The sequence below is a fragment of the Tenrec ecaudatus genome, chromosome 16 (assembly GCF_050624435.1).
Source record: "Tenrec ecaudatus isolate mTenEca1 chromosome 16, mTenEca1.hap1, whole genome shotgun sequence".
NCBI lineage: Eukaryota > Metazoa > Chordata > Mammalia > Afrosoricida > Tenrecidae > Tenrec > Tenrec ecaudatus.
In genome coordinates this window covers 82431655-82456666 of record NC_134545.1, presented here as the reverse complement: position 1 = coordinate 82456666, position 25012 = coordinate 82431655, and the positions used below count along the sequence as shown (strand labels likewise).

The following is a 25012-nucleotide window of genomic DNA, read 5'->3' as shown; positions in this document are numbered from 1 at the left end:
TTCTCTAGGCATATGACTCCCCCCTCCCCACTCCCTGGCTTCTCACCATGTTGTGGGCCAGGTACCTGGGTTGGCCACTTTTGACCAACCTCTGTCCTCAGCAGACCTTGAACGTCCCAGCCCCTCCCTTAGAACTTGCTGAATCAATCCCCGGAAGAACATTCTGGGCATGAGCCATCGGGTCTGTTGGAAAGCTTGCCAACAGAAAGAAGACAAGGGGAAGCGGACAACTGAGAGCCCCAGGCTGGGGCAGGAGCTTCCTACCTGGGGTGGAGGACACTGGGTTTATCTGGGGGGAGCCTGGGGTGCGAATGACATGCCTGGCAGCCTCGGTCCCAGGCCTGCACCTCCCTGTGACCTTCTGTGGGTTTGAGGAATGTCTATGGGTTTGAGTTAATTTTTCAGTTGAATGATCCCATCGATTCATCGACAGTTGGCGGGTGTGGAGTCAGGACAGCTGTGCGGTGTCAGCACTTCTCCAGGGCCCAGATGGCACTGCCTTTGCCACTCTGGCCGCCTTGTGGAACCTGAGAGGCTCTCTAGGAGCCCCAGGCCGGCCCAGGCCTGCCCATGGCATTGGACTAGGGCTCCATTCGCCTGCTCTGGAGTGTGGAAAGAACCTCTGGAAGAGCACCCCTCTCCGGCCCCTGCCAGCCTTTGAGAAAGAAGCTTTGACTCCCCTGGAAGAGGGCCAAGTCCCTGTACCCTGACAGTGCCCTCTGAGAGTCAGTCTGTCCAGGCCTGGGGTTAACTGCTGGCCTACTGGGCAAGGTCCTTGACCTTTCTCAATCTGGGACAGCAAACACTGGATCAACTTCACAAGCTCTGTCTCTCCCAGGGGCTCCTTCGATGGAGTCCAGACTTTTCCATGGCTCGAGCTCCCTTCCAGAGGGGACCCGGGCTTGTTCCTGCCATCTTCCTCTTGCCTGTTACATTCTCAGTGGGAGATTTCCTGTGTGCTCTTCCCTCTGCTGGAAGTGCCTTTCCCGCCCATCTTCCAGGCTCATCCCTTCCCTTTATTCAGGCCCCACTTGAGATGAGCTCTCTCCTGACCAAACACCTTATTCAAAATCACTTCCAAGGCCCTTCGCTTGCCTCAGGTCTCTCCAGAGTACACACATATGGCCCTTGTTGGGGAGTGTTGTACATATTCATTTCGTCTTTGTCTCTTACTAGAATCTATGCTTCATGGAGGTAAAATTTCATCCTGCCTGCAGCAGTGTCTCCAGAATCCAGAGCATTTCATAAATACGTCTTAAAATGCATTAAGCCACGGTTGAAAGTCACTTACTGTACTGTCTGGGACACAATCACGCCAGACCATGCCCACTGCCACCAAGTCAACTCCGACTCCTAACAACCCCGGAAGAGCCAGTAGAAACGCGGTGGGGTTTTCCAGGCTTGTCGTCTTGCTGGAAGCAGACTGCCACACCTTCCTGACATGGGGTGTCTGGTGGATTCAAACCCCTGACCATTTGGTTAGCAGCCAATTGCTTTAACCACTGCTCCACCAGGGCTCTCTGGGATGCAATAAGCCTTCTTCAAATGATAGTTGCCATCATTCTGTGGGTCGGAAGAAAGCCAGAGCCCTGCGCATCCTGGGCGAGGGACACTGGCCTTCCTCCCAACCCGTGGGATTGAGGCTGAAGGAGAAAGGACAGCGCTGTGAAGAAGGCAGGACCACACGAGGCTACCAATCAGACATGGTCCAGGGTTAGGGGTTATGGCTGTTGCTACCACTGATTGCTTCCAAGCTGTGGGGACCCCTGTGTACAACAGAACTAAACAGCTGCCCTGCCCTGATCCATCTTCACCATCACCCGTTGCTGCGGCCGTTGGGTAGTGCCCCCCAAACTAGGGGGCTCATCGCCAGCACCACGTTGGACACTGTCGTATTGGGATTGTGCCCGGTTTGGTTGTGGAGAGAAACAAAGCAGTGTCACTCATAGAGATACACAAGAAAGAACTTTATATCCAGAAGGCATCCAGGCCAGTCCAACTCAGGTTCTTGGATCTGATGGTAGCCGGAGCCCTCTGCAGATTCTCGTAGGGGCAGGCAGGCAGGCCAATGACACAGAAAAGGGAAGCAGGAAGCAGGGAGATCACAGGCCAGTGAGCTCAGCGTCTCATCGATCCAAGGTCAGTGGAAACGTGGCAGGGTGCCAGCAGCTCTCCAGGTCAGCAGCCCACGCGGGACTGCCCTGGAGACAGACACCGAGTCCCAGCCAGGAGGAAGGCAAAGGGACAAGAGAGACGTTTAAAAAGGCCACACCCCCAGGAGGCATCATCAGGCCATGACCTGACTGACAGGTTGGACTCCGCTCCTGCACCTTCACACCAACGCAAGTTGACAAAACCTCAACCTATCAGGTTTGGTTCCGTTATTCTAATCCGGATGAATATTTACAGGGCCAATTGGTTTCCCAGCCAACAGTTGGTGCACACGTTGTCTTGCGGCCTTGGCTGCCATCCCCACAGCCTTCCCACATCCTCCCTGTGTCTCGCTGCTCTCGGTCCTTCTTCCTCTCCCTGCCTGCCTCCGCAGCGTTGGCCTGGAGCTCAGGCTGCCCTTTCGGTCTCCAGTGGCTGATGGCTCTATGGAACGGAGCCTGCCTCACGTTCTTGCACACCTAGACCTGTCCGTGTGTCTAGAAGTGAGGCGTGAGAATGAGTTCCGTTCCCGGCTTGCAGGATGTCAAAGAGCCCTTGTTTCAGGGGTCCCACCAATCTCCGCCAGATCAGTCAGCCTGGTGTATTTTTATGATTCTGAATTCTGTTCTACAGTTTTCTCACGCGCTACCCGGGGCCTCCTATGGCGGTCCTTTTCAGAACGGTCCGCGGTACACTAATTGTTTCCTGGGGTCTTTGATTGCCTATACTCTTCCTTGCTCTGATTCCCCCGTGATCCATGTGGTTTTTGACGGCAAGTGGATCCCCAAGCCTGACACCCAAATCTGTGTCCGTGGGGAAGCCCCGCTGCAGCACGCGACGCCGCAGCTCTCTGGAACACCCGTGCAGTGGCTTCCGGCGTCATAGCCACACGCAAGCCACCGCCAAGTGCAGCAGTCTGACAGGCGGGCCAGGCGTTGAAAAGTAGGCACAAGGGAAGGGAAAGGAGGTTTACCACCGTCCTGAGAAGGCTTGGGCCCATAAACCAGCTTAGAACTTAAGTGGGCTGGAAAAATAGAAGATTGTGCATTTCAGGCCACTCAGGGGAAACAGGTAGGAGGAGAGTGTGCAGGACCGAGGGGTGTGAAAGGCAGGAACCAGCCTCTCCCTCCACGTCCAGGAACCCAGGACCTTCTGCAGCTCCCAGTTGGAGCCCATTCCCCTGCGGGTTGTCCGATGCCCCTGCGCCTGCCCAGGGGGCTTGGCCTGGGGTTCCAGGATTATGGAGACTGGGTGGCCTGAGTAACTGTGAGTGCCACCGTCACCTCATTTTTACCTCAGTCAACTCAACAAAATGGTGCATAGGGGCCAGTTATAGGCAAGGCGTTGTTGAAAACACACACACACCCACTTTGACACAAACTCCGCTCACAATTTTGCTCCTTGCTTTTCTCATCGAACAAGAAACTTGATACTATTTCATGGCAGTGTACAGAGAGCGTTCTCATCCTTTTTTATAGCTGTATACTATTCCATGGTGTATCTGTTCCCTATTGGTGGACACGTAGATGGCTCGTAACCTTTCCTTGTACCAGGCGCCATTTTTCACAGTCACTGGTGTGTCTCTAAGATACATTCACGGAGGTGGAAGAGCTAGAGTATGTCAGTGGTCGGAGTGTCAAATAGTCCGGCCATTGTTGAAAGCCATTTGGCAGTTCCTCAAAATGTTCACCATAGAACTACCTTTGGTCCCAACACTGAGTAGATGTCCTGGGATTATACCCCGAAGGACTGAAAGCAGGGCCTCAAATACGTAGCCAGTAGTACTTGCTACATGGTTGAGGTGGAAACAGCCCAAGTGTCCATCAGCCAATGAGTGGATAAACAAAACTCAGGGTATACACACAATGGAGCATCATTCAACCACAAAGAGGAATGGAATTCTGGGACATGCTAACACAAGGATGAACTTGGAAAAGATTGTGCTGGATGAAATCGGTCAGTTATAAAATGACAAATATTCCATGCTCTCATATGATATTTAGAAGACATATTCAGCACAGGCAAGCACACAAAGAGCCAAAGTTCATGAGCAGTTACCAGGGGCCTGGGGGAGGAGGAGGTAGGGAGGGTATTGCTTAAAGGGTGCAGAAATTTCATTCCGGGTGATGTGAAAATTTGGAAGTGGGAAATAGCGGTGGTTGTGGAACATGATCAATGCAATTAAAGTCACACAATTGTCCACGCACAAATGGTTGAAATGCTGTGTTACATACTTCACCACCATAGACCCATTTTGAAAAAACCCGGGGAAAGTAGGGGACAAAGAAAGGAATATAAGCAGTGCAGCTTTGATAAGCAGTGCAAACCACCCTTCATGGGGGAAACGGCAGCTACACGCCATCAGCCAGGTGTCTGAGTGAGCCTTTTCCAAAGCGCTGACCAACATGAGGTAGCATCAATTGATTTTCTGATAGGTCACTTAAAAAAAAAGGCATCTAAGTATAGTTTTCATTTTCATTTCTTTGTAATGAGCAAGGCTGAGCGTATTTTTATATATTTGAGTCTCTTGTCTGCTCATAGCCTTTACCCGCTTTTTCAATTGATTATTGGTCTTTTTATATTGATTTGCAACACCTCCGAATAAATTTGGGAAATGAGCCCTTTGTCCGTAACACAAGTTGCACGGAGTTTGTTTGTCATTTTTCTCTTGTCTGTGCTCAGAGTGGCGATTGCAATGCAGAGAATTTTTATTTTTCCGAAGAGTAATCCATCAGTCTTTCCCTGTAAGGCTTCTGGGCTCTCGTGTCACACTTCAGGGAGTTGTGTAACCTCTCAGAGAGGAGACCCCCCAGTCCCCGTGATGGAGAGGACAGGGGTTCAGGGCAGGGCACCCACCAGCCTCTGCCCACACCACAGGTAAGCCATCTGCTCTTGAGAAGAGCACCCCTTCCCAGTCCACCTGCACCCAGATACTCACTCACAGTGTGATCTGCAGACCACCGCTTTGGCATTAAAAGGGAGCTTGTTAAAACACAGAGTCTCTTACCCCACCAGGCCTGTGGATCCAGAATCTTCATTTTAACAGAACACCTGGGATGGCCATCAAGACTTCCCTGAGCCTCCACCCCCTCCCCCAGGTCCCCAGACCCTGAAATGGGTGCTAGGGTCTCCTGATCCCCCCGCCCCAAACCACATTTCTCTGGGGTACAGGGTCCTGGTTTTTAGCTCACCCCATGCAGCTTCATTTGGGGAGATGAGCCTGAGAACAACTGAGCAGCAAGGATGGTGGGAGGCTGGCCAAACGGCTGAATGAAGGGTAGGCAGGCCCTGGAGGCCATTGGTGGAATAGTGCTTTCTGCATTGGGCTGTGAACCGCAAGGTCAGTTGATGGAGACCACCAGCTGCTCCATGGGAGAAAGAAGAGGCTTGCTGCTCCCATAAAGAGTTACCGTCTCAGAAACCCACGGAGACAGTTAGGGTCACTATGACTGGGAATCGACTCAATGGCAGTGGATTTGAGAACCCAGAATGGGGAGCAGTAGTGGTCAGGGGGCAGAATCCGCACATTCGTGTGGAAGACCCAGGTTTGATTCCTGCCCAGTGCACCTCAGGCACAGCCAGCACCCCACTGTGGAGGGCCTAGGGATGTGCTGCTGAGCAGGTTTCAGCAGAGCTTCCAGACTAGGAGGAAAAGTCTAGCAACCGACTTCCAAAAGTCAGCCCACGGAAGCCATCTGGATGGCGTGTCCCACGACAGCTCACGGGGATGGTTCAGGGCCAGGCAGCGTTCCGTTCTGTTGCATGTGGGGTCACTGAGAGTCAGAAGCCCCCTCCATGACAGCCGACAAAAGCAACATGGGATGAAGGCCCTTGGGACCCCAGAACTACCCCCGCCCCCACTGCTGCTCTCTGCTCTTGAAGATGCCCTGTAGGTGGCTCTGCAGTCAGGTGGACCTCAGTCCGAAGCTCAGCATTTTTACTTACCCACAGCTGTGCAAGCATGGGTACCCATTGACCCTGCAAGCCCTGGTTTCTCTGTCCCACCAAGACCTTGGAGAGGACTGAGAGGGCAGCCAGCGGCATGGACGGGAGGGAGGAAGGGAGACTGGGCGTCAGGAGGTATGTTGGGCATGTGGGGTCATTCTCTCCCCCCCAACAGTTTTATTGGCATATAATTCACATATCATACAACTCAATAGTTCAATCACATCAAGAAGAGCTGTGCAACCATCACCAGTTTTAGGATGTTTTCTTCATTCTCATAACCATTGTCCTTAGCTCCCCTCCCCCCCCCACCTCCCTGGCCGTACCCCCAAGGAACCATTCATCCATAAATTTTCCTATCCTGGATTCCATAGACAAAATAATACTTTAAAAACAAATGCGCAGAAGAAATACAAAGTAGAAGAGGTTAAACAAAAAACCTCAGTTGAGAAGAAAGCAGAAAAGATAAAATTTGAAAAAAACAAAACAAACCAAGAACAAATGTCAATGGGTCTTAAGGAAGGTGAATGGATAGGGTGCTAAACAGTAGCTGCGCTGCATCAGCAACGCTCGGCTTTCCCAGGCATCCTGCGCGACCGCAGGGCCCCGCGCCTCCCAGTGCATTCTTTCTGACCGTGTCCTTTTCCTGAACGCCCATCTCCCTTCCCGGGCCACCCCGGCTTGCTAGGTTCCCATGCACTACGTCTCGTAAAGCATTTTGGATGTAATGTCACAGCTGCCTTCTGGGCTACAGCTCTTGGAGGACTTGTGGTCCATGTTTGGAATTCCCTTGTTGCCGCCGCGTGCAACACTCACCACGTGCCGGGGCATACGTGTAGACACATTCACTTCATCCTCTCAGCAATCCAGCGGGTAGGTGCCTCGTCTCACGATCCCACTGTAAGATAAGGAAAAGGGAGGTTCGTGACTTGATCAAGTCATTCCAAGAGGAAGGGAGGTTACTGGCCACGTCCCCACCCTACTCCTGGGCAGTAGCCTCCTGACCTTATGACTGAGCTGGAGATGGAGCTTCTCACCCCACCCATCTGGTCATCCTTGTCTGGGGTCACCCATCCCAGACCACAAGTCAGGTGAGCCCCTGGGGTGGGGTAGGCCCTCAGGAAGGAGGCAGTCAGGCCAGTGGCCCAAACTGGCCCTCCCACTGGCTCCAAGAGGCACTCTGGGAGCAGAGCTGGCACGGGGGGAAGAATGGATCGGTAAGTTGAAAACCAGCATGGCCCGTGGCGTGGCCAGCCTGTTTGCCAGGTGCTCCGTGGCCTGGGTAGACAGAACAGTGAATGCAGGGCCTCTGGGTGCAAACGGTCAGCTTTGCTAAACGAAAGGCAGGAGGCATGGGTCCACCTGGAGGTGTTGCAGGAGAGGCCTGGAAATCTTCTCCCAAAAGTCCATTCACTGAAATCTCCTGGAGCACAGCTCTGCTCTGACCCACATCTGTCAGTCCCAACTGGGGGTGCTGGACTGACAGCCCCTAGTCTCCTGGGACTCGGAAGTGTCATGCTTTCGAATCCTCTGACAATCCCTTCCTCCTCCACTCCAAATGGGGCTGCTCTCCAGGCTGTCTCTGGTCCCCTCTGCAAACTGCCATCCTAAGAGGCCAGTGACCTCACGGACATGCTCTGGGCCTTCTTGTCACTGCCTCCCAAGCAAACCACTGACACGGAGCTGCTGCCCACTCCCAGCCCAGCCGACAGTGCCCTGCTCCGGTCACTGTCTCACATCGGGGACCACTCCCTTCTCGGGCCCCTCCCCCAGCGTATATTTCCCTGGACCCTTCCTACTCCAGCCACCCTCCACTGAGCCTGAACCCCTACCCCAGGGCAGCCAACTTCATCTTCCCCGCTGCTGGGCCACAGTCTCCTCTCCCTTGTCATTCCCCAGCAGAAGCTTTGCCTCCGGCTCTGGAATTCCCAGGTCTCCCCTCGGACCCTGCTTCCCTGCCCTCCCGTGTTGCAGACTAAGAACTACTTCTGCACCCCTCTGCTCCCCTTCCTGTCTGGGGCAGCAGCCAGGCAGAACCACAATGTATGAGGGTCAGAAAGATCAGCCGGAGTTGGAATCTGTCTCTACTACTTACTAGCTCAGTGACTCACCTTCTCTAACCCTCAGTTTCTCTGTCTGGAAAATGGGGCTGCATTGCCACTCAGGGCAGCCACAGGGTGCACCCTAAGATGAAGACTGCACAACACACAGGGCTTCAGGCAGGGCCAGGCTATGCAGAGTGATTCACTGGGAGAGCGCCGGGCTCAGGGGCCGCCTCCATCAGGAAGCCCTCCCTGACCACTGCGGCCTCTGAGCGCTCTTCCCTCCAGGACGTCTGTCCTGAGCTGGGTGCTGCTGGCTGCGGGATCTCAGGCAAGTTCCCTTGGTGCCTTAGGGGCCTCGTCTGTCAAGCAGGCATGAGATGAGTGCACACCCGTGGGGGTGCTGAGGACTCCACGCCAAGCTCAGTGCCATCGAGTCGATGTCAACTCACAGCGAGCCCAGAGAACAGGGCAGCACTGCCCCTGTGGGTTTCCGAGGCAGTAACTGGACTCACGGATAAAGCACATGTGAGCTGAGTGTCGCCCAGTAAACTCGATGGAAGCGTTTTCCATGATCTCTCCTCTGCTTGTCCCTGTGTTGCCAAGTGAGCTCCCTGCACCGGGGGTCTCAGCGCCTGCTTCCCTGAGGCCGCCTGAAGCACCCGGCACACAGAGATGGGGCGGGGTTGGGGGTGGGGGTGACACCTGAGCCTCCCCTCCTAGCCACCTGAGAGCAACCTAGCAGTTCCTCTGGACTCTGATACCTTCGAGGCTCCACACATGCCAAGATGAACCCATCAGCTCTGGGTGAATTCATCCCATGGTCGCCCAGCCACCCCGTTTCACAGATGGAGACATTGAGGCTTAGAGAGGAGAGGTCATGGCTCAAGGTTACTAAGCTAACAAGTGATGGAGACAGATCAAAACCAGGAATAGGGACCCCCAGACATACCTGTTGTGGCGCAGTGACCTCCAAAGACCCTCTGCCCTGCCCTCCCCACCCTTCTGTTCCTCCCAGGCCTCTGCCCTCACAGAGCCTCTTCCCTCCTGCTCCTCACCGCCTCTCCTCTCCCCAGCAGCTGCCCCCACTCCGAGAGAGGCCCCAGGCCAGAGTGCCAATACAAGGAGCCGGGAGGCAGGATTCGGCACTGACACAGGCCAGGGGCCGGGGGCCGGGTGTTTACTGCCTGTGCCATCGACCCATACCGCTCGTTGTTTATCTGTCTTCCTGACACACCTAATTACCCAGGTTGCAGCTGCCAGAGCATTTGCTCTTCCTAAATCACGGGCCCCCATTCCTCCTGTCGCCCAGGCCTCGGGGCCTCTGCCTGCAGAAGGGCCGCCATTGATTTTGCCGTTCCTGGTTATGATCTACAAGGCTCTGCACCGCTGTGCACATTTTACCTTAATGAGTTTATTCTTCTGGGCAGCCCTGATGGGCTCGTGAGCCAGAGGCTAGAGGCAGGAGCGGCCCACTGCACCTCGCACCCTGACCCCGCAGGCTGCCCAGCCCAGTCCAATAGGACCGTCCACCCAGTGCCATCTCCAGGGTGCTGAGGGCCGCCCGCAAGAAGGTGGGTCCCGGGCCGAGTCAGTTTTGGGAAGGCTGGGCTGGATGAAACGGTCACTGGTTTGCCAGCAACTTGATTCTGAACCCTACCCCCACACCCCCACCGAGCATGCAGGGTAGAACTGCACCCCAGGGCTGCTGTAAGCTGGGACCTTGCAGAAGCAGATGGTCCCAACGTCTGCTAAGGTGCTTCAGGGTGGATTTGAACAGCCAGCCTTTTGGCCAGTGGTCTAGTGCTTCCTTGTTCGTGCCTCAACCAGGTACGTAAAATGAAGCAGGCGATTTACCGCGAGACGTCCCAAAGCTTTTGAGAGATTGCTGTCATCACTTGGAAATCCGCAAGAGAAAAGAATTGTGTCTGTCCCAAACTCGGATGTCCCGAACCCTCGTTCCCTCTGGCAGCTATCAGACAGTGGGGTTCCCCTGGATAAACAGTGGGGATCGGAAGTAAAGGCACACAGAGAAGGCTAGAGTCAACAGGCCCCTTTGTTCCCCTTGTCTCCCTGAGCTCTGAACTTGAGAGATCACGTCTGCATAATCTGAAGGGGGCACCAGAGGCCCAAGCATTGGTGGTGAGTAGCTGAGGTGCTTGACCCTTCCCTGGATGGATGGTTTGCAGCTTTGACTTTGCTAGTCTTGGTGGCATGGTGGCTATGCCTTGGGCTGCAGACCGCAAGGTCAGCGGTTTGAAACGACCCACCACTCTTCAGGAGGAAGAAGAGGCTTTCTACTCCCGTGAAGGATGACGGTCTTGGAAACCCACAGGGGCAGTTCTATTCTGTCCTAGAAGGTCGCTGTGAGTCGGAATGAACTCGATGGCAGCGAGTTTGAGATTTTGGGAACACTGTTGTTTTCAGTAATAGAAGGCATGCTGAAACCAAGGGGGATTTTTTTCCCGGTAATATGAATCTTGAGACAATTCTGTGAGACAGATATGCCCCAAGTGGACTCTGGAGGTAGGGTTGGCAAGGTAGGGAGGCTCGTTTCTTCAGATTCATGCAGTTACAGGTACAGGTGCCCAGAAGACAAACTGAATCAGAATCTACAAGTATTAGCACTGGGATTGCGGGTTCCCAAGGAACCTGAGAGGCTGAAATGTAGGTGGATGATATATGTCCCACAGGTCAGGACAGGGTTAGGAAGGGACTGGGTTACTAACCACACAGAATCTAAAGGGGCACTGGTTTGACCACAAAGATCAAGGGTCTCTGTTGATGAGGGCTGGAAGCCTGTGGGGGTCGGGGTGCCCTCAGATCCCCTCCAGGCACCGGCACGAGATGACAGGGCTGTGACTGCCCTGTGACCACAGCAGCCACCCTGGTGAGGAGCAATTCTCCACAGCCCTGAAATGCAAAAGGCACTCAAAGCCTGAAGTGCTTTTTTTAAGTTTGTGGGAAACTCAATTGATAGAAAAGTCTGCCCTGAGCTGACGTGAGCTATTTATAGGCCTTATTTATACCACTTCGTGTGAATATTCATGTTTCGCTGCAGAAATATTAATGTGTTTAATTATGGGGTGCTGCCCCCAGTCCCTGCTGGGGGTGTTATGTAATAAATGGTGTGCGCGCTGTGTTACCTTTCGAAACTCTGAAGGGAACATCTGTATTCCCAAAGGGAACTGGCTCCAAGGAGTTCAGAGGAGGGACACGGGTGGGGGTGGCACTGAGACGCCGCCCCCCCACCTCCCCGCGAACCTTCCAGAGGGCCTGACCCATCTGCTCGCACGTTCCCCTTCTCCATCCCCCCACCCCCGACACTGGGAGGGAGCACAGCTGTCAGGTGAGGAGAGCACGGCTGGAGGAGAGTAGGTTCTAGGTGGGAGGCCGCATGGCTCCTGAGTCAGATCGGAGCTCAGATGCAGGAAGCAGTGGTCTTGGTTTCTCCAGGGAGCCGGATCCCTCCCAAAGCCACAGCAGGTCCATGGCAACGCGCTAGCCTCGTGGGCCTGAGCGCCAGCCTCTACTCACGCAGCCCTGGCCTCTGAGAGCCTCAGGCAGGGACAGGCTGCCGTGGGCATCTGGCAGACCTACCTGTGGGTGACTCCAGCACCCCAATAATGCTCCTGCCTGGCCGGGCCTGGCCCCTTCGTGTTAGGTCTCCACAAGAGCACGCCCCTCAGAGACCCCGGTGTTGTCACTTGAGTGGAGTCACTTGGGGGATTATTTATACACTGCCCTCGCTCACGCACACGCACACACACACACACACACACACACTCCTGCTCACACTCACCAACACGCATGCTCTCATCCACATATACTCTGTCGCACATTCACTTGCTTGCACATTTGTACTCACACTTTAACACACACTCATTCACACACACACTCTTCGTACCCATTCAAACATGCTCACATTCTCACGCACACACTCTCAGGCATTCACATGCACTGTCACACACACATTCCTCAGAGTCTTCGGACACACATTCAGATACACTCATTCTCTCGAGCGCGCGCGCGCACACACACCCCTACCACCACCACCACCCTCACTGACCCTCTCCCAACCCCTCTGGCGCAGAGCCGAGCCGAGGTCCCTGAAAGGACCTACCCGGGTGTCTCCCCTACAGCCCCGGAGCCTCGTTTCTGTCTCATAGGAGGTGCTGTGCTAACCCGTCAAGTGCGTCCTCTCATTTAGCTCTCGCGGTAAATTGGAGTGTGGTTACTCTCGTCGTGCCCATTTGACAGGTCAGAGAATCGGAAGCTCCGAGGGGCTAAGCAAGTTGCCCAAAATGAAACCACTCGACCCCGAGCCCTGGGATCGCGGTAGAAGCGGCATCGGTACCAGGGCTAGTGTTATGCTAAGCCCAGAGCCCTGGACCACTTTGTGGTGTTGCCTCCCTCCAGCCTGAGGCCCCTGGGTCTCCCCTGCGGCAGCGGGGAGTCAGGGTCAGGGCCATGTCCCCAGGTCCACTCCCCTCCCAGGTCTCCCTCCTCTCCCTGCTTCCTCGGCTGGGCCCTGGCCCTAGCTCACAGTGCCTCCTCAGACAGAACGGTCTGTGTCTGGAGTCAGCCAGAGGGAAGCCAAGGGTCAGGGCAGAGGGGACGCTCTGCCTCCGGCGGCCGTTCGAAAGGGCTTGAGCTCCAGCCCCCAAAACAAGGCTTCTTAGCTGTCGGTGAGCATCGGAAGGCCACAGCCCTCGTCACTCAGCTGCTAGTACACATCGACAGCTTCCTGGGCCCAGGGGCCCTTACCCTCCATCTGCCTCTCAGAAGAGATGGATGCGCTACTTCCTCCTGGAGCAGCCCCCCCCCATGGCTGCTGTACCTCTCAATGTGCTGAGGGCTGACCCTGCTGTCCTCCTGTTCCCTAGGGGTTAGGCAGGTGGGGGTGACACGGCTACTACTTCTAAATCCTTCCTTGGCCTGGACTTAGAGGCCTACCAGCCAACCAGGACAATTTCTTCTGAGACCCAAATTGGACCCTGTGATCCAGCAGGGAAAAATTGAGTGGGGAGCTGCTTTCTGCCAGGGAAAGAGGCATCCTGGGATACGATTGGTCAGCCCAGGCCTCTGGGGCTGATCCAGGTTTGATTCCAGATGTTGAGGGCCACCCCAGGAGTGACATGACAGATTTGCTTCCCTGGTTTCTGAGGTCACTTTCCTACGCCCCTTCCCCGGCGCCCCCAGTCTCTTCTCCCCACAGAAAGCACTGCCATGCCCTCAGAGGGGGGTCTCGCCTGGTCTCGGGGGATGACCCATCACCTCATGACAGGTGCTGTGGGGCAAAGCCAGAGGTCAGCCAGGTGCCCAGGCGCCTGGCCCACGAGCACCCCCTGCCTCCCCAGGCGTGGCCACATACACCGACAAGCTGTTCAAGTTCCGAAACAACCGCTGGGAGGACATCCTGAGCGACGAGGTCAACGTGGCCCGTGGCGTGGCCAGCCTCTTTGCCGGACGCTCCGTGGCCTGTGTGGACAGGACGGTGAGTGCAGGGGCTCCAGGTGCCCAGGGCGAAGTGGGGCACACACAGCTGCAGGGGCAGAGCCAGGTGAGGAGCTCACAGGCCGAGTGGAGGAGCTCAGGGCCAGGCTTGAAGGCTGGCTGCCCCAGCAGCTCCCAGATTCTCACGGCTCAGACTTGGTAGGACATCCCATCATACTCGGTGCCCTTACACGGTGCTCCTCAGCGTCCCGGGAGGAAGACGACTGGGCGTTATCCCCATGGGGCCCATCAGAGAGATGAGCATGTGAGGCTCAGCTCTGAGAAGACCCCAAACAGATTCATGATGTGCCTGGGACATGCACCAGAATCTTCTAGCGCCAAAACCTGGAGGCTCACTCATTCCCTTTTACAGCTTCCATTCAGTGAGGGCCTATGTTCCAGCAACCAGCCCAGGAGCCTTCCACCGATGCTCATGGAACACACGGAGGGGGAGGGCAGCGGATGGTCAGGGGGCGTAAGGCCTTCAGCTGATCAATAGCTTCATCAATCTTCCCACGGCTTTTAGAGGACCCTACACAAAGGTGCCGGGCCAAATTGGAGCTCGAGAGAGATGGGAGGATATCGAAGGTGGGTGGGGTGGGGTGGGGTTGGGGGAGCAGCTGCAGCTATCTGCCCTGAGGGTGGCCCCCGGGCACCTTGTCAGCCTCCCCACTCCAGAGATGATTTAGCCCTGCTGTCACCTGCTCCCCTGCCACCCACCTCCGGGGCTGTAGAACAGCTGCCACTCCACTTGGGCGGGGCGTCTCTGGGCCGGTCTGGGAGTGGGGTCTCTGGGAATGGGCCGAGGCTGCTGGCTCTCCTGGAGTGGAGCTGCACCGCCAGCCCAGGGAGGGGATTGGGGATTCAGCGTGAATCTTCACAGCAGGGGCCTCCAGGCCTCGGGAGAAGGCAGGTGCCAGGTATAAATATTTATTTCTTAGCAAGCTGGTGCTGGGAAGAGCAGCCAAGCTGGGCTGTGAAGCCACATTTAGCCCTGACCTGAATCCGTGCCACCTGGACTCCTGCCCAAGGGGAGGAGATGGGGAGGCAGCTGTGGACAGCCTTTGAGAGTGGGGCGTGTCTGGGGGGCCAGCCAGGCCTAGGTTGGCGCAGCGGGGGGGAGGGGCTCTCTCTGGCTCTGGTTTGCACTTGGTCCCGAACAGCCTTCCCTCCCCTCCACTCAGGTGGAGGTCTCTGAGAGCTAGTGTAAGAGACAGGAAGGTTAATCCAAAGGAGACCGCTCTTTGTTCCAGCCAGGGCCTCTGCACACCCACGCCCTAACCACAGGACAAAGGCACCATGTGAATTAAAAAAAAAAAAAAAAAGAGGGCACTTTGGCCCCACAGCACAGTAGGCGGGCACTTAGCAGCCTGCTCTCAGCCGCCCAGTCCCAGCCCTCAACCTCCCAGGCCTCTGGGAAGCAGCGAGAACTCCCACGGTCAACTGCCTCCAGGTGGGGATTACTTTCTGGGCCCTGCCCGCCCTGGGTCGCCCCTGGGGCCTGAGGATCTGCTTCGGGAAGGTCAAGGCTAGCCCAGAAGTGGAGAGAGAGGATGCACTTCGGTGGAGGAAAAGGGAAATGTAATGATAACCAAACAGAACATCCAATTCCATGCCAGCTCAGAGCAGCTCACTCGAAAACCTCCCCTGGTCATCCAGCCCAGGCTGACTCATGGCCACCCGATAGGACAGGGCAGAACTGCCCCCGGGGGCTTCTGAGATTGTAACACTTGACAGGGGTTGAAAGCCGGACACTCTTTAACATCCTGGCAAGCAAGCGCTGTGCCGTGTGCTTCAGGCACCTTCTTTTGCTGACTCCTCCCTCCCTATCGGTCTCTAGGGGGTCAGTGCCATTGGCACCCCATTTCACAGGGGTGGAGATCAAGGCTCTGGGCAGTTAGGAACTTGGCCACCCGCTAAGTGGCAGGCCAAGCCAGGCCTTGACTGAGATGAAGCAGGTGCCTTTCACCTCCAGGCCACCCTGCCTCTAGATGAAACCGTCTCAGACACGAATGTGAACAAATGTGATGCCAGTGCGGTTGGCTCCACTGACCCCTCAGCCCCACAGCCTCGGCAGACCCTGGGTCGAATCGGTTGCATGGTCAGAAAGGCAAACTCCCAGGCTCCATTCCAGACCCACTGGACCCAGCCATCTGCCTTTCAACCAGGCCCGCTGGGGCTTCTGGGGCCTCTCAACTTTGAGGGCCAAACAGCATGGCAGTCCTCCTTGGGCCATTGGCTGCCACCCCACCCCCCACCCCGTCTCTACTCTTCCACCCCTGCTCTTCCTCTGCCCCAAACCTGGAACCCGAGCCCCCGCCGGCCCCCTCTCTACATTTTAGTTACCACAACAGTCAGTCGCCTTTCCCTCTGGATCGAGCTCAAAGCTTCTTCTAGGAACCGCTCCCTAGTCCATGACTATACCTTATGTTGATACCTATCGCCTTGTTACCTCTTCAGAGACCTTTCACATACATTGTTTTATCTCATCTTCGCACAGCCTTGCCAGGAGACAGGCAGAGCATGAGCCCCATGTAACGTGTGTGGAGCAGCAGCCTGGAAAGGCTGGGGGGCTGCCCAAGAACAGAGCCTAACACCCCAAGACCAAACACACCGCCTTCCAGTCGGCCCGACTCACAGCCACTGTAAGGCAGAGCAGAACGGCCCTTGTGGCTTTCTGAGACTGTAAGTCTTTCCAGGAGCCGAGAGCCTCATCTTCCTGCCTTGGAGCTTCTGGTGGGGTCAACCACTGACCTTGCGGTTAGCAGCCCAGTACGAGACCCATGATGCCACCGGGGCTCCTCTCCCTGGGTCAGAGGTTCTCTAAGTGTGGTCCCCAGGCCAGCAGCACCAGCACCAGCACCACCTGGGCCCACCCTGGACCTACTGATGCAGAAACTCAGCGGTGGGGCCCAGCATGTGCATTTTTAACAAGCTTCCCAGGTCAAATCCTGGTGGCTTTGGCCTGCTGACCTCAAGGTCAGTGGTTCAAACCCACCAACCACTCCTTAGTAGAAAGATGAGGCTAGCTGCTTCTGCTAGGTTTATAGTCTCAGAATTCCTATATAGGATCACTGTGAGGCAGGCAACATCGTGATGCATGGAGAAAAGATTGTAGATATGAGCAAAATTAAATCCTTGACCACCCTCGACAACTTAAAACAGGGGTCCTCAAACTTTTAAACAGGAGCCAGTTCACTGTCCTTTGGACCCGTTGGAGGACCGGACTATAGTTTTGTTTTTTAAATATGAACAAAGTCCTATGCACACTGCACATATCTTATTTTGAAGTAAAAAACAAACGGGGCAAAAACACCCAGAAGGCCGGATACATGTCCTCCCTGGCCCACATGTGGCCTGCGGGCCGTAGTCTGAGGACGCCTGACTTAAAACAACGCTCATGGAAGCATTAATCAAGAGATCAAGAGACACCTTGCATTGGGCCTATCTGCTGCCTAGAACCTCTTTAAGGGAGCGAGGTTGTCACTTTGAGGACAGAGGCGCCGCTGACCCAAGCCACAGTATTTTCAATCACCTCACATGCACGTGGAAGTTGGACAGTGAATAAGGAAGACCCCAGAAGGCTTGGCGCACTTGAATGACGGTGCTGGCAACGAACATCGACAGTACCCCGGGCTGCCGGGAGAACAGACAGATCTCTCTCGGAGCAAGGGTAGCCAGACTGCTCCTTGGAGAAGCAACTTCATTCACGCACATTGCACGTGTTATTCAGGAGAAGGCCGTGTGCGTGGGAAAGTGGAGGGACAGAGAAGAAGAGGAAGGCCCTCGTGCAGGTGGACTGGCGCAGTGGCTGCAACCAGGGCCTCAAGCAGAGCATCAATGAGAAGATGGCCCCGAGTTCCATTCCGCGGTGCAGCTGGTTCCTGTGGGCCGCAGCACCAGTTGGCCCTGGCTTGATGACAGTGGGTGTGTTTGGGTCCAGGTGACTCAGAGGGGCACTAAAGTGTGAGAGCCACGCCACTGTACCCAAAGCTACAGAACAGCTCCCTTCTCCCAGACTCTCTCGCCTTCCCGGAATGGCTGTGGTAAAGTTCCCACGTGAATCCCTGTTGTCTTCTCCAAGTGACACACATTGTGGTGTCACCCCAACAGAGTGAAGCTGGGAGTTGGGGATGGAGGAATTTTATGAATATCCTAATTCCTAGCAGAGTGCATTTCAGTCCGCTTGGACTTAATTGCCCATTTGTTGACGAGATTGGAACAGCTGGCAGGGCCTGGCGCGGTGACAGCGCCGGCTCACCTTGCCCTTTGGCCCCGGGCTGATCTCCCTCCAGCCCATCATTCTGCGCACAGGCTGTGTTCCGGTGATGGGCGGAGCCTTCTGAAGTAACCCCTCATCCGGAAACCACATGCTTCATCAAGCGGTGCACCCCTACTTCAGTTTTGCAGAGGGATCTCGAGCAGGGGGGCCTCTGGTTAAACGGCAGGCTCTGGTTCAGGACAGCTGGAATGGGGTCTGTGAGTCTGTGTGTCTGACATGCTCCCAGGTGGCACCAACGCTGCTGGTCCCGTGCCCAGGGGAGGGGAAGCACAAGTCCCCGGAGCCTCGAATGACCTGAGAGAGGCTTCATCCTTTACACTTAGCATTCTAGCCCAAAGTGAACCAACTGCTCCCCCTGCGGTGCTGGTAGTTGGTGCTGGCTGCGATCACGGGCCACTGACTCAGGGCAAATCCATACATACACCGCGGGATTGGACTATTTGTGAGCCAGAGGGTTTTTACGAGCTGCTATTTGGAATACGCTCGCCAGGTCTTTCTTCCTAGTCTGTCTTGGTCTGGAAGCTCTGCTGAAACCCGTTCCGTGTCACAGCGACAAGCAAGTTTCCAACGACAGGCGAGTGGTGGCCTCGCATGAGGCCCCTGAGCAGGAAACAGGACTCAGCTCGCCTGCCGGGAAGGCAACCATTCCACCACCGAACCCCACTGCCCGAATACACCACTCGGTATCTCCTTTCTGCCTGGAATGCTCCCGCCCCTCTACTTCCGCTGCCGTGGTTCAGAGCCGCCCTGTGCCCCGGACACCGTGTACCCCATCACTGCCATGTCACAACAGGATGACTGAGGTGTTAGCCTTGCCCCTCCACTCTCTCTTCCTGGACCTCACCCACCAGACAGATTTAAAAAAGAAAAAAATCCCCATTACCATCAGGTCAATTCCAACTGCAGAGCCACCAAGTTTCCAAGGCTGTAACCTTTTACAGAAGCAGCCTGCCATGTCTGATGGGTTCAGCCTGCTGGTGACCTTTCAATTAGCAGCCAGACTCTCACCACTGCACCACCAGGCCCCTGTGACAGGCTCTTAATTAGCACCCCCCAAGAAGGGACCTGAAAGTCAGGCACCAGGTGGTTGGGCTGAGGATTTCGCTCACAGGGCCATTGGATCGGAAACAGAAGCAAGCATAGGCGGAGCGGAAGGGGAAGTGGCGGGTGCATGCGTCTTGAGCTCCTTGGTTTCCGTGGTACCATCCCTGCACCTCAGTGATGCTCGAGCTACGGGCAGGGCCCTGTCTTTGGTGTATTTGCAACAGAGTGCCGCACACCTAGTCAGAGCTCCAGACATATTTCCTGCCAGCTTCCTTGGAAGGAAGTGAGTTAAAGGATGAGAGGAGAGCTAGGATACGGATTTGGAAATGGAGTGGATCTCCTGGGACAGAAGAGGCAACCGTTGAAGAGACAGCATTATACTAACAGGAGGGAAAGGGTCTCATCAGCAGGGGGTTGGACTCCAGAAGAGCATGGCGACAGCAGAGCTTCTCCTGGACACAAAGGAGAAGATGGGGCTGGGGGAATAAAACCTTAAAACAGCAGTGTAAGGTCCAAGGCGCTATAATATTTCTCTCTGGTGATCAGAAGGGAGGAAGGGACTGGGTGGGGGGGGGGGGAGGAGAGCTCAGAAACCTGTACCTCTTATGCAAAGGAATGAAGTGCTGGGTGGGGAGGAGGTGGGGGGCACAGGAATTTGCTTGTCATCTTGGCTGGAGGGAGCTTGAATGGGAGGCAGAGAGACTGCGAATAATGGGAATTGATAGATCAATCAATCAGCAAATATTTATTGAGCAGCTACCCTGGCTGGCAGCTGGAGAGAGCTCAGCTGGCGGGAGGCACATTAGAAAATTGTCTATAAAGAGGTGGGGGTGGGAGGGGGAGTTCCTTCTGGAACAGGATGGAAGGAGAAGCGCAACTCCAGGGGGCGAGAGGGGGGGGCTAGCTCACACTGTAGTTGTATGAGGCTGTTTACACCAGCCTGAGCAGAGAGCCCGACCTCTGGACAGAGCTGTGAACCTGAGATGGGAGGAGATCAGGACAGGCTCACCTACCTCCTTCCCTGCCTTCTTAGGGCTCCGGACGCTACTCCATCTACATCGCCAATTATGCCTATGGGAACGTGGGCCCTGATGCCCTCATTGAGATGGACCCTGAAGCCAGTGATCTTTCCCGGGGCATCCTGGCACTCCGAGATGTAGCCGCAGAAGCTGGGGTCAGCAAATACACAGGTGAGCCCCAGGACCCTGCAAGTCCAGGACTCTCCCATTGGAGGCCATAGAAAGGGATGGACTGGAGTCCCCAGGGGAGGGGGAGGAAGGATTCATTCCATCCCATGTTCCCCTGCCGTCTCTCCAAGCATTGCCAGGTGTGGCTTTGGGTGCCTCGCTAGGAGACATAGGACACGGGAGTCTGCTCCTCCGCCATCTTCTGCCCAGAGTCCTCCATCTTCTGCCCAGAATGCAGTGCCCCATCCCCTGCTGGAAACTCAAATGGTTCTGTCAGAACAAACTGACAAGTCGCAAAAGCTGAGCTTTAAAGCATGCTTTATTGCCAAACAGCAGATGAAATTATTTACTTACACATAAATGGCTGGGAATCAAGGGCTAAATCCCTAAGCTTCGGCTGGGTCCCGTCTCGGATAACTGAGCTCAAAGAATTGCGTTCTTGTGCCAAAACCTCTCCAGCATGGATTTTTTGTTTGTTTGTTTGTTTGTTTTGTTTTTTTGAGGCATGCTCCCCCTAGGGCTCTCCCTGCCTCCCACCATAGCTTTCTGGAAGGAGGACCTATTGGCAGGCTGTCTGGCAGGGAGAGCTTTCTAGGGAAAGCAGGGTTTTTCTAATGCCAACATGACCACGGCAAACGAACCTCTGATCATCCGCCAACGGGCCGCTGGTGGCAGTGCTATCCGCTTCCTGTTTGGGGTGCCAAAACCCGGGGGAGCTGGGCTGTACACAGCCACTTCTCAAGGGAACCCCAGCCTCACTCAGGGCCAGTCTTCCCTCGGAGCAGGTCAACCCTGGAAGGCTGCCCTTCCTAACAGGCCCTTCTCGATCATTACTCCAGTCTTCTAGAATCAGTGGCCAGTCTGCTTCCTGAGCCTCAGGTCACTGGGGCCATCCTCCTGCCCCCAGACAGGCATCATGTCTAAGTCTGTCCCAGAAAGGGTGTCTCGGCCGCCCCCAAGGATGTGATGCCTTTCTCAATTCCCAAGCCAACTGCCCGCCTCAGTGACAATGGGGACAGACTGATGGATGAATGCCGCCTGCCCGACAAAGTTTGTGGGGACAAATGACTAGACAATAAAACTGTTTGCACAGCTCAAGCCCCATCCAAGTGCTGGAGAGCCCGGTGCGTGGGTATATGGCGGCGGGGCTGAGTGTCGGCCATAAACCATGTTTCTCTGGGAAAAGGAATAAATGCGCAGAAGCTTCAGCCTAGATTTGTACAGTCAATTTTTCTGAATAGTTCCCAGTCCTGTGCATGGAGCTGGCTTGGCAATTAAGTGCCTTGATCTGCAGGGGAAAAGGGGATGGACCAGGAGCAGGGTGAACTGGGGGGAGGGGCGGGTGGAGCACTTGAACATGAGAAAACCACGGAAGGGAGGCCAGGGCTGGAGAGAGGGTTAGCCACGGAATGAAGGCATTCGGGAGGTTGTGGCAGGCTTTGCACATGAAGAAGGCATTGTGCACGTGGGCTGGGCTGGCACAGAACAAGGAGGGGACCTCGGAAAGACAGCAGACAAGTGCAGACAGGGGTGGGAGCCCCAGCCTACTGTGCCGGGCTGTGCCACCGGAAGGACAGGGCAGCTCAGGGAAGGGACAGCAGCTTCAGTGTGGCGTAGAGGGAGGCCAGGGCAGCTGGCGTGCCCAGCGGACACGTTAGAGCAGCTTTGGGAGGCTTCCAGAGCCGTTTGGCGGACAAGAACCTATTTGGCCCACCAAGTTTACTGTTCTGTCTGCCCACCTTCTGAAGCCCACCCCTCCTGCCCCCCGTGCTATCCTGCACACCCCGACTTGTCTCTCGGCTAACAACATGGACATCTGGCTAGAAACCGAGCCAGAGTGCCCCCGCTGAGGCCCAGGGATGGATCCCAAGCGTAAGAGCCGCCACACTGAGCCCAGCCTGATTGCTGAGGCTCTAGGCATGTGGCCAGTACTCAGCACCAGGCCAGAGCCTCCGAGCCTGGGGAGAGGAAAGGAAACCGGCAGGGAGAGCCAACCCAGAGCAGGCTGGGAGGAGACAAGCCCTGGCTGGATGCGCATTCGGGGAGCCAGGAGTTCCCAGGGCCCAGCCAGCCACCCACTGGTCCCCGAGAGACCATGAAGAAGCTTTGGATAAGCCTCCAGCATCACCCAGCGTTACCCTGACCTGGAGAGGTGAAGGGACTTGCCCAAGGTCACACAGGAGGTCGGTGGGTATGGGAACACAGCCCCATCTCCTGACAGATACATGACCACAACCAGCTGACCTTTCGGATGACCTCCGGCCTGCGGAGCCTGCTCAGGCTTGCAGGGTTGGAGGGGCCCAGGGAGGGAGAAAGGAACTTGCTGGAACACAGCTCCATCCATTTGATACTCAGGACTTTCGTCCCAGCCCTGGGCTCTTGTGGCTGAAGCAGCTGCCTGGCCCAGGGTGATCTGGGCAGCAGGGCAGCCCCAGCGGCAGCGGCTGGGCAATGGCGCTGGCCGGCAGCACTGGCTGACCGGCTCTGCGGGAGGGGGTGGGGAGGCTGCCTCTCCAGACACAATCGATTCGGGTGGCAGCGCCACTCTGCTAGGTCACAGTGCCATCTAGCGACCACCTCGCCAGCTCTCGGGGGATGCAAGGGACCCCGGAGGCATCCGAGCTGGCACTGAACTACGGGTGAAAACACCGGGTCCTATAGTTCACACACCTCCCAAGCCCCCAACTTCCCCAGCTGTCCAGCAGCATCTTGGAGGCAGGGTTCGGGGATTCCCAAGAGCTGGGTTCTCTCTCCTCCAGCAGAGGTCTGGCATGGATCGCCAGGAGCCGAGTCTACGCTGCCTTTGTGAGCCAGGTGGCCTCAGCCCATCCCTCCCTCCACCCCTCTGGGCCCCGAACTAGCCATCTAACAGAGCAGGGCGAGTGTCCACCAACAGGCACTCACCCATGGTTCCATCGCCAAACAAAAAACAATGACATGAAGGAGCCACGCACCCCACGGAGAGCAAAGGGGCAGCATTTACCCAGGGCCACAGTTCAGAAGGCTTAGGAATGGAGGAGGAATGGGAACCGGGAACGGGCAGCCAAGGGGACGTAGCTACGTGATGGCGTCCTTGAGGATGGCTGGAGCAGATATGTGTGTGTGTGTGTGTGTGTGTGTGTGTGTGTGTGTGTGAATTGTTGAGTGGAAAACTGACTGCCCGCTCTGTCAACTTTTGCTCAATTCGCAATGCCACCCTGGAAAACGGGGCTCAGGGTCTGCAGCCCAGTGGCACCGAGCGGAGCCCGGGTCGACGCTGACTCACTCATGGTAGGGCCCACATGGGCCAGGGTAGAAGTGTGCTCAGCAGGGTTTGATCTCTGGACTGCGGCGGCCAAGCACAAGCCACTGGCCCCACCCCAGGTTCTGCACTCTGTCTGCAGCAGTGAGAAATCACTTCACCAGGCTCAGCCTCCACCTTCTCACCTTTAAAGTGGGGGCATTGTGAGACTGGACGGGGATGGACCTGTGGCGTGCCTGGCACAGGGCCTGGCACACCCGAAGTGGCTTTTGGCGGGAGCAAATATCAGCATGCCCCTCCTCCGGAGTTCTGACGGAGAGGAACGGGAGACCCTCGATGGGAATATCCTTCGTCACAGAGCCAGGCGATGCCCTGAGGATTCTGAGGGTCCCCGCCTGACCCAGCCTTCTGGGCACAGACAGACACAAGCATCTTCCTCCCCCAACCCCAACGGGCACCCAGCTCGAGCCGTGACACTGCCTCACCCCTCCCCAGGACTCGGCAGCTGGGTCCCACCCTTGTGGGGAGCATCTGTCCAGGCTGCGAGGGGGTGATTAAAGAAACCTTAAAGGAAATTTAGAAAGAAAATGAAGGTGGATTTATGAGGTCGGGTGGGGAGTTTTGCTGTTGGCCAGGAGCCGTGTGAAACCAAACGGAGGGCAGAGCTGATTTATAGGAAGTCATTATCGGAGGAGACGGAGATGCCAAAAGCCCAGCTGAGGCCTGCTGGCGGATCCCCACCAGCAGGCTCCAGAGAGGTGACCAGGGGCACAGAGAGGGGGCTGTCCAGCCTCCCCGGGCTCCAGGCAGGGTGTTGGCCTCTCCAGATCTGGCAGCTGGAGGCTAGTGACAGGCCCTTCAGCCGGGGTCTTGGCCTGTCAGGGGTTCCCCCGAACCCACAGTGGCATTTCCTGGATGTCAGATGCAATGATGGAGGGGTATAGCGTGTTTCTGTTCAAACCAATGTAGTAGCGTAGAGAACAACCTTGCAATCCTTCTGTCATAGAGTTGGGGCTTTCTCTTGTTTTAGCTAAAACGAGAGACCCTCAAGACATTGCAAGCCTGTGGCTAGCCACTCTGGCAGCATCCCCAGCCCCCCAGGAGTTCAAATGGCCCTGGCCGGCTAGCATGAGCAGCGGCTGTGCAGACAACCCTCCCTGTGGCTCACAGCCGACTCCACCACCTGTCGGCAGTGCTTGCTCACACCTCCCGAGCTCAGGTTCCTCACCTAGAGAGTGTTGGTGTGTAGCACGTCTTCTGAGAAGACACCCCTGTGCTATCTGATACCCAGGACTGAGCAGCTGTCAGGCAGAGAATCATCTTTCCCACCCCTTCACCCACCCTCTCTCCCAATGTCACTTCTTCCGGCCCTTCACTGCTGGCGCTGGGCTTAGTCAAGAGTGTTCATTCCTACACACCTTCCAGGGCCGCCATCTGAGAACTACGATGGGGGGGGGTGTCCTCCTGCGCAGCTCCCTCCCCTCCACAACTCATAGGCAGCATGGAATGTCCTTGGTAAATGCCTTCTTCCCCAACACACCTCCACCCTCTGCTCTAGGAAGGTATGGGGGGGGGGGTAGGGGGGGCCTGGCAGTGACCACACCTGCACCAATACAGTCTGATT

At 56.0% G+C, this 25012-nt stretch overlaps 1 protein-coding gene across 1 annotated transcript in view; it reads left to right on the top strand.

The window, feature by feature from the left end:
• Window positions 1-25012, top strand: part of CRTAC1 (cartilage acidic protein 1) — a 164258-nt gene that overhangs the window by 103078 nt on the left and 36168 nt on the right. Inside the window, exons 4-5 of the mRNA XM_075534506.1 lie at window positions 13499-13635; window positions 19994-20150. Coding sequence (XP_075390621.1) covers window positions 13499-13635; window positions 19994-20150 — 294 coding nt within the window. The remainder of the gene's footprint in view (window positions 1-13498; window positions 13636-19993; window positions 20151-25012) is intronic.